At 36.0% G+C, this 19,042-nt stretch overlaps 1 protein-coding gene across 2 annotated transcripts in view; it reads left to right on the forward strand.

Annotated features, from left to right (window-relative positions):
• Positions 1-2,686: 2,686 nt before the first annotated feature.
• The window catches only part of SLC7A11 (solute carrier family 7 member 11), a 77,409-nt gene continuing 61,053 nt past the window's right edge, over positions 2,687-19,042 (forward strand). For both annotated transcript variants that reach the window (XM_059168662.1, XM_059168664.1), the window contains exons 1-4: positions 2,687-3,319; positions 6,805-6,931; positions 10,824-10,939; positions 18,418-18,543. In XM_059168662.1, the coding sequence (XP_059024645.1) occupies positions 3,043-3,319; positions 6,805-6,931; positions 10,824-10,939; positions 18,418-18,543 (646 nt within the window). In that variant the 5' untranslated portion in view covers positions 2,687-3,042. The remainder of the gene's footprint in view (positions 3,320-6,804; positions 6,932-10,823; positions 10,940-18,417; positions 18,544-19,042) is intronic.

Raw genomic sequence — 19,042 nt, forward strand, 5'->3', positions numbered from 1 at the left:
AGTCACTTTCACTGGTTGAGGAAAGATAAATCTCATTCTGTTTAGTAATGTCCTGGCTCAGGTTACATTTATACCTGGCAGCCAGGAAGAGGATTACTTTTGGCCACATCATTACATGCACATATTTATTTTTATTTTTTTGAGATTTTTTTTCTTAATTTTAATTTATTTGTTAGAGAGAGAGAGCGAGCACGGGCAGACAGAGTGGTAGGCAGAGGCAGAGGGAGAAGCAGGCTCCCTGCTGAGCAAGGAGTCCAATGTGGGACTCCCTGGATGCTGGGATCATGGCCTGAGCCAAAGGCAACCACTTAAACAACTGAGCCACCCAGGCGTCCCTACATGCACATATTTATAATCATGAGACAGAAATTATTACCAGAAAAGGGAACCAACCACAGTATATCACATTTGTTTTTTTCCTAAGATACTTTTAGAGAGCTGGGGGTATCCATTGTGCATAGAAAGCACTAGCTAAATATTTGTGAATAGCACTAATTTGACAGGAATGCTTAAAATGAAGCCTGAATTAGGAGGAATATAAATGTACTGGCTTAGGAGTCATTTTTATGATACACACGTATTTGAAGACTATAAATTCTTAGTTTACAAAGTTTAAGACTGTAGATTAGAAGAGTTCGTTAATGTTGATGTTTACTCAACATTTTCCTTAGAACCTGAAATTTCTGCAAATATGTGGGTGGTTGGAAGAGGTATGTTGTGTCTTTGGTGATTATCTGCAGCTTTGCAAAATTTTTGAATATGGCTCTCTTATATGATAGTACAGTCTTTTTGGTCATTAGTCAAACTTCAAGTTTTTCATAATACTACAAAAGAGGACAAAGTTATTTGATATTAAAAGAACATTTTTTTCTTCTTTTAGAATTTACCTGACTTCCTGTCTGAGTGGGGTTGTAGTCTCAATTTATTAGTTCAGTCATTTAGCACAAAATTTAAAATCAAAGTGTCATTCTGTGTGAGGTAAAGATAAAAAGTTATTCCCTGGGATTTCTAGTGTTCTAATTTTAACTTATATTTCTTCAGCACTAATCAGTTCTCTTTTTGGGGGAAACAGAAAGCTCACTCCTCACTTGTGTGAGGGGAAAGACAGGTAGGGAGAGGAGAAGTGAAGAAGAATCTTCCCTTAGCTTCCTTTTTTATAGAAGTGTCCACAGATTGAATGAGGGAAACTACCCATTTTTACTTTATGAAAAGTGTAACAGCTGGGAAAAACTTTTTATTTTGGCTGTATAAAAACCCTGACTTGAAACACCCAAAGCAAATTAGACAGGATTTAGGTGTGATAATATACAAAGGAAGTGATAAAGGCTCAATTATTTGGATGGAAGAGCTTGGAGGTGGTAGAATTTTCTCAGGTGCCAAAATAACAGAAATGATTCTGACCTTCTCTGTGCTAACTTTCCTAGTGGCTGTTTCTTTCCTGCACCCTCCTGAACTTCCCACTCACCTCATCTCCACCTCTCTCTCACACTTTTTGTTTGTTATTCCTGTTCAGACATTTAGAAGTGTATTTAATGGTGTTTGTAAATGTAGCTTCAGGGTAATGATAATGTTAAATTCTCACTGAATCCGAAACCGTGTATAACCACAGCCAAAAGGAATCTAGGAATTTTTTTTTTTTTTTTTTTTTTTGGTGTTTGTTTTATGGACACTAAATTAGGAAAGTTAGTGGGGTTTAAAATGTTTTGTCTTTCTTACTGTTTTAAGAATTTTAACAGCACATTTTAACATTAACTTACACTTCCAATTCATTTTAAATTTATAATCATGATATAACAAAGTTTATACACTTTAGAAAAAAAAATCATACATATCACATTTTCCAAAACTATTATTCTATGTGTTCCTTTTCAGGTTTTTGCCATATGCATAGTTTTATGTCATTGTAATCATTGCTTAATTTTGAAATTGATTTTTTTGGAAATTCAATGAAACAACATGCAAATGAAGAATGTGTATCTTTGACTTAGTTTTGGGGATCACCTAGAGTTTAGGAGAATCAGAAAATGGCTATTTTCTGGAGTCACTATGATTTTTAAATCTCTTACACTCAGGTGGTGGTTTTAAATATACATTTATTACAGGTAGCAAGAAATCATTTTTATCTTTTTAATGTTGAGTAAGTCTCACAACTGCTCTGTGCACGACAGCAGCTATGCAGAATCATCCTAGCTTCGTAAAAACTAGATTTGACTGTATTACTCAGATACCCTCTCCCCACCAAAAAAAAAAAAAAAAACCTCAGCAGGAAATGTTATGAAATCTAAAAACTTTTTGTCACAAACAATGCAGCTTTGGGTTGTGTTCTATTATCAAAGTAGTTGCATGTGATATGTTTCACCCGTAAGTTAAAAAAGAAACTCCTCACAAAGCAGTGATCATTTCCTGTTTCATTTTTCATTTTCTTTTCGCATGAAGAGCTTTTGTCCCTCACTAGGAGTTGCTTTAAATCTCTGAGAAGGTCTGTTCCGAATTTACTACTTCTGGATTGGTTAAGATCCCTTTAAAGTGTGTGCTTTGTTCTCTGAAAAGCTTAGGTCAGTTGAGCAACATGCTGTTTTTTTTTTTTTGTTGTTTTTTTTTTTTTTTTTTTTTTTTAAAGAGCTGAGTAATGCTGGAGCCTTCTCATGTGGCTGATGCAAACCTGGAGAATTTGCATCATCATTAAGCTGGAATAAGTTGGTGTGACAGGCAGGAGCTTAAATACCAGCCCCTGAGGAAGCTGAGCTGGTCTGTAATCATAGGGCGGTAGCAGCAGCCGCAGCAGCAGAGGTAGTCTGAGGTGGTGGAGGAGCGGGAGCACCATGAACACACAGGTGTTTTCTGAGGAGTAATTAGATAGCTGTGAAGGAGAAAATACACCTTTGAGTTCCTACCTGTGAATACAATAGCGCTGAAAGAGACAGTCTGAAAGCAGAGAGGAAGAGGTTTGGTCAGTCCCACCAAGAGACACAAAGTTGAAAGTTTGGGGTTTTTATTTTTATTTTTTTTTCCTCCATTTCATTTTTCCTGTGTGTCACTACAATGGTCAGAAAGCCTGTCGTGTCCACCATCTCCAGTGGAGGTTACCTGCAGGGGAATGTTAATGGGAAGCTGCCTTCCTTGGGTGGCAAGGAGCTCCCTGGGGAGGAGAAAGTGGTGCTGAAGAAGAAAATCACTTTGCTGAGGGGCATCTCCATCATCATTGGCACCATCATTGGAGCAGGAATCTTCATCTCTCCCAAGGGCGTGCTCCAGAACACGGGCAGCGTGGGCATGTCTCTGATTATCTGGACAGTCTGTGGGGTCCTGTCACTATTTGGTGAGTGCAGCTTCTTCTCCGGGGGGGTATGACTGTGGTGCTGGGCAGTTTACTTTCTGAGAAAGCAAAGAGTCATTTTTAAGGAGTGGATGAATGGCACAGACTACGTCAAACTTTCTGATTTTTGTTTAAGTGTGCGAACTGCCCAAACACAGTGTTCACTGTTGGCAGGACCCTGAATTCCACCACCTTCCTTCCTGCAGCCCGGAGTCCCTTTTCCTGACTAAGACAGACTGTTTCTGACTTCCCCGTGGCGGTGAGAACGAATGCGAACTGATGACCCAGTAAAATCTACCAGGCAGTATGCTTCCTTACGTATGTTTGAGGCGTCTTGGAAGCCGGCACGCTAAATGAAACACCTGTGAAGTGAAACCCAGCGTGGCCTATTTAGACACAGAACTGAGCATTCAGCAGAAGTGTTATCGTGTTTTTATTGCCAAAACAAACCAGGGGGGATGGGGTGCAGTCTTTTTAACTTTTTAACCTCGCGTGCTTGTCAGTTCCTAATGTTTTCTCAACAGTCCTTGCCATGATATAGTGTGTGTTGGCACACAACTTGATTCCTGTGATAGGTGGGAATATTGCAAGGGTCTGAGCATATTTCAATTTTTTTTCAATCTTTCATCTCTCCCTAACACTTGTAAACTTTTAAAGTATGAAGAGTAAAATTGGAATTGGGTGTTAGCTTGCTGTGCTCTGTTTCCTTCATTTATAGTTCACTGGGTCTTCCGGGACATGGATAACCTGTTCACCTGTCTACCTGTCTGCCAAGTCAGTCTGAATAGAACTACTACTAGAAGTATGATGATCAATTTTGCTTCCAAATCTAGATCTCTTTTATTGATTGATGTTAATAGCAAATAATAAATCTCTTTTATGGGGTCGGCAAATTACTAGAAACCTACCTGAGGTAGTTATAGAGGTGACAAAAACTGGTGGACGGTCAAAAATATTTAAGTTTTGCTTACACTGTGCAGTAAATGTCTAAGATATATTTGCTCTTTTGTGGCAACTAGTGTGTTTTAATTCTAAAAGGCTCTACTCTGTAAAGGTATTAACCCAAAGATTTGCCCTAACTCTAGGGCTGAGTCCTATCTCTTGGTCCTATGTGTACCCATCCTTCCATTCTTAAGGCCTTGTCATGTTTTAATTGTTACTTTGGGTGTTCATCTAGAGAACCTAAATATCCATTGTTAGGAAGAAAGTATTTCAAGGAAAACTTGTCAAAACAGAGCCTTAGTATAGAAAGATCTGTAGAAGAATTGTTTTTCAGTTTTTAGAAAGTTTGTGGTATTCTGTGTGGGTCTAGCATGCCCATCAATAGACAAACAGAAACCTAACTCTTGTGCTTTTTAAATGACTTTGTGCACCTTTAACCTTTAATTGTCTACAAATACTTGGTAAATTGAGAATAAATCGATGTCTAATAGGAAAAAACATAACCAATTTCCTGGACTTTTCATACTTCTATACATGCAGCTCCTACTCTGTGATTGGATGTGTGTACAAAATAAAGTTATTCAGGTATAATAAAATGGATTGGTCTGAGGACTGAACTAGTTAAAATGCTATTATGCTATGAAAATATGGTTCTGTGTAAGTATACCAACTCAAGCAGATGCTCAGGGGAAAAAAAAAGTTAAAAGGACTCGCTTGGTGACACTTGAGCTGATATTCTTTGGTTACTAATCACAGGGCGCATGCTCCTGGATTAATCTACTTATCTGTATTTACATTTTGTCATTTAAATTCCTAGGAATTTTTGACAGGAGTGCCTTTCTAACAGGAAGCAAAGTAAACTGTAAGGAAAACAAATCTTTTTCTTAAAACTCTAGAACTCTGGGACTAATAGTAAAGAATCTGTGTATTTGGTTTACAATTTTTTTAAAGCCAGGGACAGTACATGGATCTTTACATCCTGTTCTGCACTTTTTTCATCTGGGTAAAATGGTTATGGAGCTTGAGACTTTTCAATGAAAATCTCATTCCTCCAGAACTCTATTTAAACCTAGGGCAACTATCCTGGAGTTTCAGCAAAGCATACACAGGTTAGGTATTGATTCTCTGGCAATAAATTTTGAGGTACTTAAGACTTCCCAATAACATTTTGTATTGGAAGCTTTTTTTGTACAGACTACCAACATGGCTACTAACAGAGTAAATTGCAGGTAGTTACAAATAAACAAGCTATATTAGTGATCCTCAATATCAAACTGTAGATTAGTTACCTTTAAAATCATCTGTACAAATTTTAAAATAATAGATTTCTCTGGATCCCTCTATTGGAGATATGGACTCACTTGGTAGAGAATAGGTGTGGGGCCTTATTCCTTATGTGTATTTAAATAAAAATTTACTTACAGGTGATTCTGATACAGAGCTAAGTTCAAGAATAGGATAAATGATAGTAAGATTCCACTGAATATCCAAATTTTGCTCCTTTTGGACAGTTCTGCCTAAAGCTTTTCTGATCAATAATAATTTCCCACACTTTCAGACTCTGAAGTAGCTCAGCCAAAAATTTTGCTACATTTGAGTACTTTGCAATATGAAGAGAATTTTTTACATAGTATCAAGATGTATTTTTCATTTTCTTGATAGTTAGTTACTCAAATTAATAAGTATATTTCATGAGGTGTCCTCAATGTATCAGGCCCGGTACTGTCTTTGGAGCCCATTATCACATATATACACACAACTCTCTTATGAGGTGAGAACCGAGATTTTCCTTTTACCAAGGAAGAAATATAGTTTTGGGGAGGCTATGTAACTTGCTCAGGTCCATGTAAATTGTATTGATAAATGCTGAAATTGCTAGCTGTTTATAATTAATTTTACCTAATATACGTAAGTTATAGCATCTCTTTTAAGCAGTATGTTATTTCAACAACCCAGAAGTGTGCACTTCAAAAAAGTCCAATAAAACCTTTTCTAGAAATAGAATATGGGAGTCAAAATTCATTTTGTTGATGAACCATATCCTACAAATTAAGTGAGGTCTTGCAAGGCCTAGAGTCTATATTTTTATGAAGAACAAATTAATCTTGTTAATTTTGATGTGCAACAGAAATATCATTAAAAGGATTCTTAATATAATGAGGTCAATTTGAGACACTTCCTTGTCTTGGTGTGAGTTACTTTAAAAATAGGTTAGTGTTACTGGCATCTATCTTCTCTTTTCCTCAGATTTGAGATTAAAAATTCTTAATAATATGGTACTATTTTAGAAGTTTATCTTTACCATTGCAAACAAAATTATACTGTTTGAATACAATGAACTCGATCCCAAATATGAGGAAGATACAAAAAGATTTTGGTGGCTTCTAACAATCAAATGACTATTTCTTCTTTTGAAATAAGGATCTCATTCAGACCAAATGATGTCACAACATCTCATATAACATAAACATTAATATATAAATTCTACTACTGGATGACTTGGTACTATTTTAACTTTATACCTTTTTATTATGTACATTTCACAGGAGCCTTGTCCTATGCTGAGTTGGGAACAAGTATAAAGAAATCTGGTGGTCATTATACATACATCCTGGAGGTCTTTGGCCCATTACCAGCTTTTGTACGAGTCTGGGTAGAACTGCTCATAATACGGTAAGAGCATAAATAAGAAAAAAAAATTAAGGAAAAGTAAATCCATTTATTATACCCTTTCTAAATCATCTTAATTATTTTTAACTGATTAGGAATCTGCATGTCATGTGACTATGTTGTAGACATGTCTGTTTCAGGGTTTGAAATGTGTATGAAATACCTCTGTCAATTATTGTGTTTATGCAGTTTTGTCACTGGCAGTAGTTCTCGAACCATGCCAGACTTTTAAGGTAACTAATTTTCTTTAATGTTCAATTATTCTCTGACATTTCTAGAAAATATGTTGACCTGAAAGGATATGAAGCATGAAAATCTGACTTGATAAATCATACCTTTTGGCTGGCCAGACAAAATTGAATGCTATGCTAATAGTTTTCTTCTTGTAGATTACATCGTTCTTTAACTTCACTGTATCGTGACCAGGAAACTTCTGTGCCTAACAACTTAATGTGTCACTGAGTTTACTACTTTATAAAAAACAAAACAAAACAAAGCTTGAGTGACTCACTTCCTCATGTTAGGCAAATCAGTGAACTATAGTTGCGAAAAAAAATTTTATTGTTGTAAGATACATTCTTCTTTCTAATTATCTTGGCTTAAATTCAAACCAAATAGTGCTAAGTCACTCTGAATAGCAAATTTCTTTTACCTTTGTGGGAAATCTTTGATGTCATCTGAGAAGTGTAGAGTATCATAGTTTCTTAAGGCTGAATGCTACCATAAAATGTGACTTGGACATTCTGATTGCAGAGTTTAACAGAAATAGCTGGAGAAACTTGCTCTTACTGTAAACTTATCAGACATATGCAGCTGAGAGCTCCTGTGAGCTTTTATCCTAACACTTGGGGCAGAAGGGGCAAATGCGGAGCTAATAAGTATCGATTTGACACTAAGCATAATTTTTATAGTCGTAGGTATCTCTTTTCTAACAAAGAGCTTAGAATAGTATTTACTCCTATAAGTCTGTTCTCATTTTAGACAATTCAGCATTATTTTAAACTCATTATAATGGAATAATGATATAGAAGTATTTTTGTCCTTTTCTAAAATCTGGGGTTTGCCAGGGATATATACCTTCAGCTCTTTTTTGATTTATTTGAATACTACTCTTCAAAGGCTAACTTAAATCCTGTCTTTTCCACAGGTCATTTCCTGTTCACCGTAGTTTATATTTCTTTTCTCTCTTAATTCTTCTGAAAAAATGCAGTGTCTCCTTCTTTGACATTCAGCATATCTTGTATTCTTACTTAGTATTTCCAGGTGTCTATGTTCTGTTTCTCCCATCAGAACTGCAGGCATTTGAAGTACATAAAACCAACTCTCACACTTTTTGAAACCATTATACTTCTTAATCAGTGTCTTGAGTATCACAGTAAATTCTTTTTGAGTGGCAATATTAAATTATTTTCAAGTAATTTAGTTCTTTTTGACCAAAAGTTTAAGTTTCAATATTTTGAATACAACATTCTCAGTATTCAAATGAGGACACTACTTATTCTGAGCACTGGCCTATCAGGATGGTGGGCTTTGTCGCCTGATATAGCTGCACTTGAATTCCTCTTCAGCTATGTATTTGTTGCATGGCTTTGGCTCATTGCTTAGCATCATAATGAACACAATCTCTCTGTTCACAGTAGTACAGATACAGTGCTCATTCACTTATTTATTCATTCCTTAAACAGCTACTGAGTTTGCTTAGTGGTATGTTAAAGAGATCTTAAAGTGGAATGAACCACAATTCCTGTTCCCAAGTAGCACATAATTAAACCTTAGTTTAACTGCAAAAGATCTGCTTCTGGTGTGTGTGTGTGTGTGTGTGTGTGTGTGTGTGTGTGTGTGTGTACTGACAGAGGAAATAACCTAGATATATTCTAGAAGCTTATTATGAAGGGTTCATCTATTGCTTTGTAATAAGGGACTCACAGTGCTTGGTTGGTCTTCCAAATAAGCAGAATAATGAATGTCTTGAGGATTGACAAGATGCCTAGGTACTTTAATATTTCTCATCTGTTGACAGCACCCATGGTGTCTAAATACTTAAAATGATGATTCAGACTTTCCAGGAATAACCTGTAGAACATAGATTTCAAGAAAAAAAAATCATACATCAGTACATAGCAGAGGTCATTAGATTGAACTTAAGCATTAACCACATATTTAAATATTTATTGGTTTTCTACTTAGGATAGATACTGTACTAAACACTGGGAATAAAACAGTGATTAAAATGGACAGAATCTTAGAGGCGCCTGGGTGGCTCAGTCGTTAAGCATCTGTCTTCAGCTCCGGTCATGATCCTGGGGTCCTGGGATCGAGTCCCATGTTGGGCTCCTTGCTTGGCTGGAAGCTTGCTTCTCAGTCTCCCACTTCCCCCTGTTTGTGATCCCTCTCCCACAGTGTCTCTCTCTGTCAAATAAATAAATAAAGGCTTAAAAAAAAAAAAAAGATGGACAGAGTCTGGAATTCATTTAGCTCAGGGTCACATGAGGGAAATAGTTATCAATCAAGAATCACATACTGAGGATAAAGTTGCTACTGTGATCAGGACCATGAAAGGGAAACCATGAGACTCGGTAAGAGGGTGTACTCATGGAACTCTCACCCAATCGGAAGATTAAAGGAACTTCCTTGAACATAAAAAGATTGAACAAAGATATGAGGTATAAAAAAATTGTCAATAAGTCGCAGGGGCTCCTGGCAAAGAGTATTCAGCTCCTTCTAGTGGGAAGAAGCAAACCAAGAGGAAGGGAAAGCTTAGACCAGATGGAGCCGTAACTAAAGGATTTTGCATATCCTGAGCATGTTTTGAAAGCACTAAAATGATGTGATCAGATTTTAATTTATACATTAAAAATTTGCAAATGATGAAGAATAAGAAAAATCATCTTTTGAGGGTTGAAGAGGAGAGGGTCTTTAGGAAAAGAAGAAAATCAAAAAATATATGGTGCTGTCTAGTACAAGCAGGCTGACCTTGGAACATAATGGTGGTTGGTTTTTCTGACAATCTAGGGATTGAGCATGGGTGCTGAGTAACTATGAGAAGAGAAGCTGAAAGTGAAGATTGGTATGAGAAATTAGATAATTCCATGAATTTGCCTGTGTATCTAAAGAGCATGCATTCTTATAGAAGTGAATGTAAAGGCACATGCAATTTTCTCTTAGAAATATTTGAAGAATTAAAGTAGAGTGGTTTGTTACCTCTTTTATTATAGACCTGAACTTATTTAATTTTCTTATCTCTGGGTATTTATTCAGTTGTGTAAAATCATAACAGCATTTCTATTTTTTAACTTATACTTTGCATCTGAATATTTCTGTGAAATTAAGAATAATCACTTGGCTCTTCAAGTTTTTGTACTGGAAAAAATAGGAAGAATACAATGTCAAGATCAAAAGCATATATTTTCAATGAGCACTTATGAATAATAATTTCTGAAGTTGGGTTTTGTATTCATTCTCCTGACCATGCTCCATTCATTAGCACTGTACCCTTACCCCATTTGTGCTTGCGGCTGGAGTTTAGTTGTTGACTTATTGAGAGGACTGCTTCTTGTAAAGCCCAGCTCCATCAGGATCTCAAATAATAAACTAGATTTTTAAGGGGGAAAAAAAGTCAGATCTAGGAAAGCAGGGACAAAATTGATAGGACCCAGTCTTGCTTTCATGCATTTGAGAAGTTTAAACTAACCACCAATGTTATAGGCCATATTTTACTTGGAATGTCTGTGACAACCTAATCAAATACGAAGTTTGGAAAATTACAGGATTTTATATTTAACATGTTCTTTATGTTGAATAACATTACCTCAAGATAGAAAAAGTTTAATGAGGATGCTATTTGTTTTTTCCTTTGTTAACCTATTTTTTTGTTTGTTTGTTTGTTTTTTCCCAGCCCTGCAGCCACTGCTGTGATTTCTCTGGCCTTTGGACGCTACATTCTGGAACCCTTTTTTATTCAATGTGAAATTCCTGAACTTGCAATCAAGCTCATTACAGCTGTGGGCATAAGTGAGTATCATTGATATAAATAAGGAAAGGAGAAAAAAAAGCACAAGTGATTAATGACAAAGTTTCTGTAAACTTTTTGCATGATGGGACTGCTCTCCACATCCTGCTCCTTTGGCTTCAGTTCCTTGACAAATTCATGTTGGAAAATAAAGAAAAAAAATAAGTATTCAGAGTGATCCCTGGTATTACATTACATGCTAGTTTTGCAATGGATCAATAGATATGATGGGTAACCTTCTGAGATGGTCAAACAAAAACCACCTTATTTGTAGAAATTTAAAGATGAAAACCCAACGATTTTATGGATTTTTGAATTAGAAATTTATCCTTCCTCACTGATAATATGTTGAATGATAACTCCCTTATCTTCCTGGAGTGCTGTTCATGTGTAGGTTGTGTATGTTGTATTTGTGCATTTTATAGTGTTAGCAAACTGTCACCCTCAGTGTTGTAGTTTTAGCTGTCCATTGATGGTCATGATAAAATTCTACTTTTAATATGTGATTATTAGTACCACTTCTTAGATTAGGTCTCCAGATTGGGAATTTATTCATTTTTATCAATGTGCCCAAATATTAGGCAATTTTTGAAAGAAATAAAAGAGGAAAATACATAACATTACATAAGTGATATGAAGCCACGCCTTTCAATATTATGGGAAACAATAAATTAAGACCAGGTGCTAATTAAATCAGTTTTAAGAATCAGTATGGTCATTTTTGAATAAGAACTATCTGGAAATAGTAAACAACACAAGAATAACTGAATTGGGTACTCTTGAAGAAAATTTCAGTTATGCATGGCTAAAGTGTTTCAGTAGAACAATGAAGAGAACAATGCGCATTTGCCAGTAGAGAGGTGAGTGTTTTGTTTACAGGAAAGAGTTAATTACATATAAAAATATCTTATGTGTAGATACATATGTTTTTGAAATTAGGCTCATTCTGGATTTGCTACTTTATCCACTAAACATGCAAACACTATTATTCTGTGAAATCTTTGAAGAAAGACAAAGAAAAATACTCGAGATAGACATTTCTGAGTTCTGGAGAGGTAATGGCAAACTTAGCTCATCATGCCCTTAACATACACTACGGATGTGAGACTCAGGGACAATTCGTTGAACCATTCCACACCTCAGTATTCTTACCTGTAAATCCACCGGAGTCTTCATAGGGTGTTTTGTGAGGATTAAATGATATTAACCAAGACAGCATATGTATAGTGGTTTGGGTAATGCCTGCAATTTCTTAAGAACAAATTGCAAAATGGTAACTATTGATACTCTTGTGAGAAAACACCATTGGCAGTTCCATAAGACCAAGGGCCCTTTCACTGCTGTATTTCTAGCCCTTCACATGGCTCTGTGTGTGGTATTTGTGTTTAATAAATATTTGTTGACTGACTGATTCTATGAGAAGAGGTCGAAGAATTTTTCTTTAACAGAAAAATCTACTTGTTAAACCTGGAGGATTACATATTTTCAGTTTTCTCAGGCAGTAGGACAATGGTGGTAAATTAAACAGAATTTGTTCAATGTAATCTTCGGATCTAATACCATGAGCTTTTGTAGGATGAACTGTCTTAGCATAGTAGTTACAGCTTTGGCTTTGAAGGCAAACAGGCTGGAATTGAAATTTATTTGTGACAGTTTCTTAGTTTTGTGATTTGGAGCTAAATATTAAAACTTCTTAAGCATTACTTTTATTTATTGGTAAAATATCTGTGAAAAGATAATCTGTCTTAGATGACTGCAGAAAGATGAAATTACGTCAGATTTTTAAGGCCTTTTGCAAAATGCCTTATCTGTATAAAGTTCTTGATAAATCTGGTCTCCCACTTGGACTAACAGTCATTATTATAACCATTATATTCTTGTCCCTCAAATCACTGAGGCAGAATCATACCGTGATCATTATATTTGAAAAGAAGATAGAGATAATGTTTTGGGGAGGTTTGTATATTTACAATAGAAGTTTTAAAAACTATATCTATTTTAGGCACAATGTATTTATGTATTTATCAACTTAAATAAAAGAATTAGCAAAGTTTCAGTAGATTTTATGTAAACATTTACAAGTCTGCAAATATTACCTAATTTGGACTTCAAATGAGACAGATAGTCACGACATACTACTACATGAAAGAGTCTGGATGATTCTTTTTGTTTATCCCAGTGCTATTAACTTTTTGAAGGGAAAATTTGTATTTTGGAGGAGAAAATGGAAACTGTTCAAAGCAAAATTTTAATGCAATTATAGGTGAGGCTAACTAAGCAAGTTGTGGTCTACCAAACTCTTGTAGTAGAGATTCGTGATGGAAGAGTTCACAAAGCCTGAGTAAATCTTGAATGAACCTGAACATTTTCTTCATTTTTGCCATTATTATAACATTAGCTTATATATTTTGATGTTCTCTAAGTCTGCAAGCTTGAGATGCTGAGGAAATATATTTCTAAAATTAGAAGCACTGAAAGGGAAAACAAGGAATTGGTATGACCCAGTGGTAGGTAATGTAAGTCAGTGGCCTCACTGGGAGAGTGAGACCTTTATAAGAAGAATTTAGCTTTAATGGAGCAACAGGGTGGATATGGAGATGGAGAAGGAGAAATTTACCTGGGGCAAATCTGTCCTATTCTGTATTCCTGAAAGTGAGTATCAGTGATTTTCTGCCTGTGAAGGATGGAAGGTTAGTCAGGTATGGAAACAGAGTTTAATTTCCTGGATTGCTTCCTTGTATTTCTTAGGGGAAGAAAGGTTTTGTGGTAGTTTGCAATCTCTAGTTCAAGTGTAGAAGAAGTGTAAACCTGAAGGATCTTGTTAGAATCAAGTCACAGGAAAAAAAGGGGATTTCAGGTTTTGTGAAATGTTAACCAGCCATTTGAGAAATGATAGTGGGGTAGGAGTGGGTAGTTACTAAATACTCATTTATCTGCCCTTTGTTGAAAGTACTCGAAAGTACTCTGTCAGTTTAATAAGGATGGAAAGTTTTTGCTTATCCGAACTCCTATCCATTTGGGTAAAGATGTCAGGCACAGGGAAGTGTAGCTGGGACATCTTATACATTCACATAAGGTGCTCTCCTCTAGCCTAGTCTGAACCTCACACCCGTGCAACACCAGCAAGTTTCCCTGCCCATGGAGCTTTGGCAAGCACTGAAGGATGTTCGATATGTAAAATGATATCCAATCTTTTGTTCTGGTCTCCTAAAACTCTTCCCTATATAATATACACTTGAATGGCAAAATATTATAACGAAAATACTTTCTTTAAAATATGAAATCTCATCCCAGATCCATTCCTAACCGTCTCCGAGCACCATTTCCTTCCTCACTGACTGTGGGTATAGGTGAGTAAAGAGCTCCACCCTGCTTCTCACGCCTGGCGGGAATAATTAGAAGAAGCAAAGAAAAGAACACTTGTGGCTGCATTATTAAAAAAAAAAAAGAAGCCAGTTCTATTCTATATCACTGTACTTGCTTTTTCCATACCATTTTCCTGGCATCATTGAATTACATGAAAGAAAATGAAGGATCCGTTCTGGGCCAGCATTTCAAATACAGCATGTGGAGTGGTTTTGCTTAAATATTCTGAAGTCTGGCTCTACCCACCCCTTTTCTACCATACCTAGGTAGGTATACTTGGTATTGAAATATATAAGCACTGAAAATCAATAACCATGTCCTTCAGGAGGATGACAAATAAAATGTAGGATCAAAGTATCTTGAAATCCTAGCCAAGATAATCATGTATCTTAGCAGAGAGGCAGGGCCACTAGGAGTTTGAAGGAACTAGGTATACTAGTGAGATCATGTGTGTCTTTTGAGCTACTTCCTTATTGTTACTTGTGAGCTCGGAATAAAAGTGTGGACTCTGATATCAGTTTACCTAGGCTCCAGTCCTATCTTTATGCTTACCTGTGTGAATGTAAGCCTGTTAAATACTAACCCAAGTTTCAGCTGCCCATCTGGAAGCTAAAGCCAATGATGGTGTCCCCATCATAGGGAGATGAGGACTAGATAACATTTTCCATGTAAAGTCCTTATACAATGCCTGCCATATAATAACAGTTTACAATTATGTAATGCTTACCAATTTTATTTTTAATATCAAGATCCTCGACATAGACTGTCTGTCCTTTATAAAGATGTTTATGGCTAGAGGTGTTTATCTTCTCTGAGATCAATACATCCAGGAAATGACTGCTAACAAAGAGAAAGGTAACCCAGGCAGCTGTTATAAAAAAACCATGGAATGATCACTTTAACCCACCACATGGCTTACCTATGGTATCCATATATTTTGTCAATTTAGCATGAAGGAGTCAGAAGTAAGAAGCCAGAGAGAACCTGAATCTGGGAGAAAAACCCATATATTCAGGCTCAGTAATCTTACTCAACAAATCCAAAGACGGACTTGAATTATAGAAGTACAAAAGGAAACACTTGCCAGTCCAGTCCTTCACATTTCCTTAAAGATCCTCTTCAGAAACAGCTCTCTTCCAATATGTATTTCTTGTCTCCAGTATTTATACATATAGCTTTTATGGCTGGGTTTCAGTCTTAGAAAACTGCACTATAAATAAGTAATTAAAAATTATATCTCCCTGTATTTTTATTCTGGTAAGAAAAAAGAGGCCAAAATTAATATAAATATAGTTTCTAATGTGTGAATTTTGCATTTATTATTCAAAGGAAGTAAAGCTAGGGGGGACCACAGAACTTACTCAAATTTCTTTTATTACAATGTGGGTAGATAATCTATAAAAAACAAAATAGATATTATTCGTTGCAGAAACCCAGAAAGCTCTTGCATTTTGTGAATCCCAAAGCCCCTTTTCAATATTGTTGGATAAGCGACATATGTAGACTTAAGTTTCTGTGTAAAGACACATGATGAAACAGCATTTCTAGTCACTTGAGGACCTTCATGGTCCCCCTGTACTGGCTGCCTTGTTACTTGTTAAGCCATGTACTTTAGGGTCATAGAGGTACATCGCAGCTGGAATTGGGTGTACCAAATAATTAGCATTCCACTCATTATTATGTGTCCACCTTCACTTCCTCCTAACTTTCCTCCCTCCCCTCCTCTCCCCTCTCCTCGCCTCTCTATTCCTTTCCATTCCTTTTTCCTCTTTCCTTTCCTTTCCCGCTTTCTCTTTCCTTTGTCCTTTTTTTCTCTCTATACAACAGCTCTTTTCTATAGTGAAGTACTTTCAGAAATAGTGTTTTAGGTTTTAGGAGCTCTATTTAAAAGGAAACAGTGCTCTTTTGTTGGTGGTGGGAACATGAGTCCAATTTTTTTCAGGCCAATGCTGCATCTCCTTAACTAAAAAAAATAATGCTTTCATATGATGACTCATTTATCACAGAGTCATTTGCATAGAAAAAAGAAAAAAAAAGAATAACTGGATGATGAAGTGGGGAGCAGGGTTGCATTAAATTATTTTCAGCACGTAAGTGTTTTATGTTGGAGAAAGAAAAGTAATTTTATTTTTTATCCTTCTTCTGATAAAGTAAAGCACTCTGCCATTAACAATAGACCTGTCTTTCTTTATGTGTTTAGCTTCAAACATAGGTAAAATATTTCTGTTAGCCTTCCATGGAGATCATTTGAGGTTCCAGCTTTTCTGATCATTCTCATCATTACTTCTTTGAAACACTTCATCATTAGTAAACCCTTATTTAACTTTATATGAGATCTTCTGATTTCTTATTTTCCCATCCTTGAATTTTTCAAAAGTTAAAGTTGTTTTACTGATTTTCACTTAAAATGCTGCATGTTCATTATAAAAATTATTAAATACAGAAAAAATAAATAAAAATAAAACAAAATGCAACATTCGGTCATCTATAGATACCTTCTGTTAGTGTTTTGGTAAAGACTCTTTCAGATTTCTTTCCTTTCATTTCTCTCTGTCTTTGCGTCCTTTATCTCTCTCTCTCTGTCCATCCATCCATCCATCCATCCATTCATCCTTCTCTCTGTAACTTGCTATACTGATCAGTAATATATCATGAACATCCTTTCATGCAATACATATCTAGCAGCACCATGATTTTTAAATGGCTGCATAATAAATCATTAAAAGCCTTCCTTTAGGGCCCGAGGTTATTTTAAAATTTTTGCCATTACTGTATATGTTATGTGTTGGTAACATTTGCACTGATTCTAAAGTTCTGAAATGAGCTAGTGATTGTATAAGCCAATGGAGACTATGAAGATAATCGATGACTGTATAATAGGAAAACTTCCTATTGCACCTGGAATTATAAAAGTCTTGTGTGTTATTTTGTCCCCTGAGAAATATGTTCATACATTTGTGTTATTTGTTTAAGAGGGATACACCTTTTAAAAAAAATAAAGCTTATAGATGATAACTGCAAACATCAGGTAGTTTGCAGGAAGTAGCTTTGGCAGGGGTGGGAGAGCTAACAATGAATATAAACTTCTGGAAAGAGCATTAAGTTGAAACCTGTGGTCTAGAAGAACCTCTGGAAGTCATTCCAGCTGAGTATAGAAGTCCGGTCTTAGAATATCATCATTCATTTCATGCCTTCTTAGCTGAAAGACAGTTTTTTTTTAAGCTGAAGATCCAACTCATTCATTCATTCAACAAAATTGTGTTGATTATCATCTTGGGCCAAGCATGGAGATGGACACTAGCAATACAGAGATAGAAAATGCTTGTTCTATCCTCTGGGTTATCATGGGTGACTATGTGGGGAAAGTGGATAGTTGAATGTTACTCCGGAAACTGTAGATGGCATCATTTAGAAAGTCTGCTGGCTTCACACTCAAGGGGTGTCCTAGTCCGGGAACACTTTAGGACTCATTACCTATAACTCTTTTTGTCTAAGTCCCTAAACACATCTTGGAAGCCTATATTTTTTAGGGTAGGTTGAAAGTCTCTCCTTCATGTGCTGATTGGAAGGTGGAGTGGAAAACCAGAGTGCTCACTAGGGCTAGTTCTGAGAGTAGAGAATAAGGTCCTAACCAAATTCTTGACATCTTTCTTGAGTCTCTCCATTCCTTTCCATTCTGGCAGGTGCATATGTGTAACATCATTACAGTAGGAAAGAGTTACCTGACTTACCAAGCTGCAGAGTCATGTTCAGCAATTTGATTGCATATTATGATGACTTCAGGATTTGGTTAGAAGATATTTTTATATGACTTTTAGGAAACTATAGTATATGCCCACTCTTATTGACATATACAAAGACCAAGAAATGAAATTTTACTGTCTGATAGTTTTGTCCAAGCTTCTCAAACTTCAATGTGCATTAAAAATCACCTAGACATCTTGTTGAAAAGTATCTATTAGGTCTAGGGCAGTGCCTGAAATTCTGCATTCCAGAATGCCCCCAGGTAATGCCAACTTTGCTGGTTAATGGGTGGCATGTGAATAGCAAGGACTTAAGATGTCTTCATGCCAATGAGAATTCACCTTCTGTACCTTCATCTGTTTGTTTGCAGCTGTAGTGATGGTCCTAAACAGCATGAGTGTCAGCTGGAGTGCCCGGATTCAGATTTTCCTAACCTTTTGCAAGCTCACAGCAATTCTGATAATTATAGTCCCTGGAGTTATGCAGCTAATTAAAGGTATGGACTGGAAAGTAAATGCTTTTTAAAACACGTATCTGCTTTTGATCTTTCCTAGCACTAACTTTCACTTGTACTAGCAGAATCTCTTAATTAGTCTCTGTTTGTGGAACTTAGACTCTATACTGTCATCTAATTGATTTGAAAGACTGCCGCATTGGGGGTGCATTGGTATTTACAGCTGAATGGCAACAAGAGAATTAAGACTGGGCCAAGCAACAAAATAAGGCATCAGTGAATTCTCTCCAAATAAATGCTTTGGAGTGAAAACTCCAAGTGGAAAAACAAATCTGCCATTGGTTTTAATGACAGATAACCATATCTCCTTGTATTTACTTTAAAATCATTCACTAATAGTAATAAAGACTAAAGAAAAAAGGATAACTGGAAAATAAGATAGCCAAAAATTCTTTTACTCTATAGCTATTGTAACTTTTACCTTGAGAATAGTCTTGAATGAAGGAGAGGCAGATACGGGAGTAACATTCCTAAAAATCAA

Source organism: Mustela lutreola, chromosome 1 (assembly GCF_030435805.1).
Source record: "Mustela lutreola isolate mMusLut2 chromosome 1, mMusLut2.pri, whole genome shotgun sequence".
NCBI lineage: Eukaryota > Metazoa > Chordata > Mammalia > Carnivora > Mustelidae > Mustela > Mustela lutreola.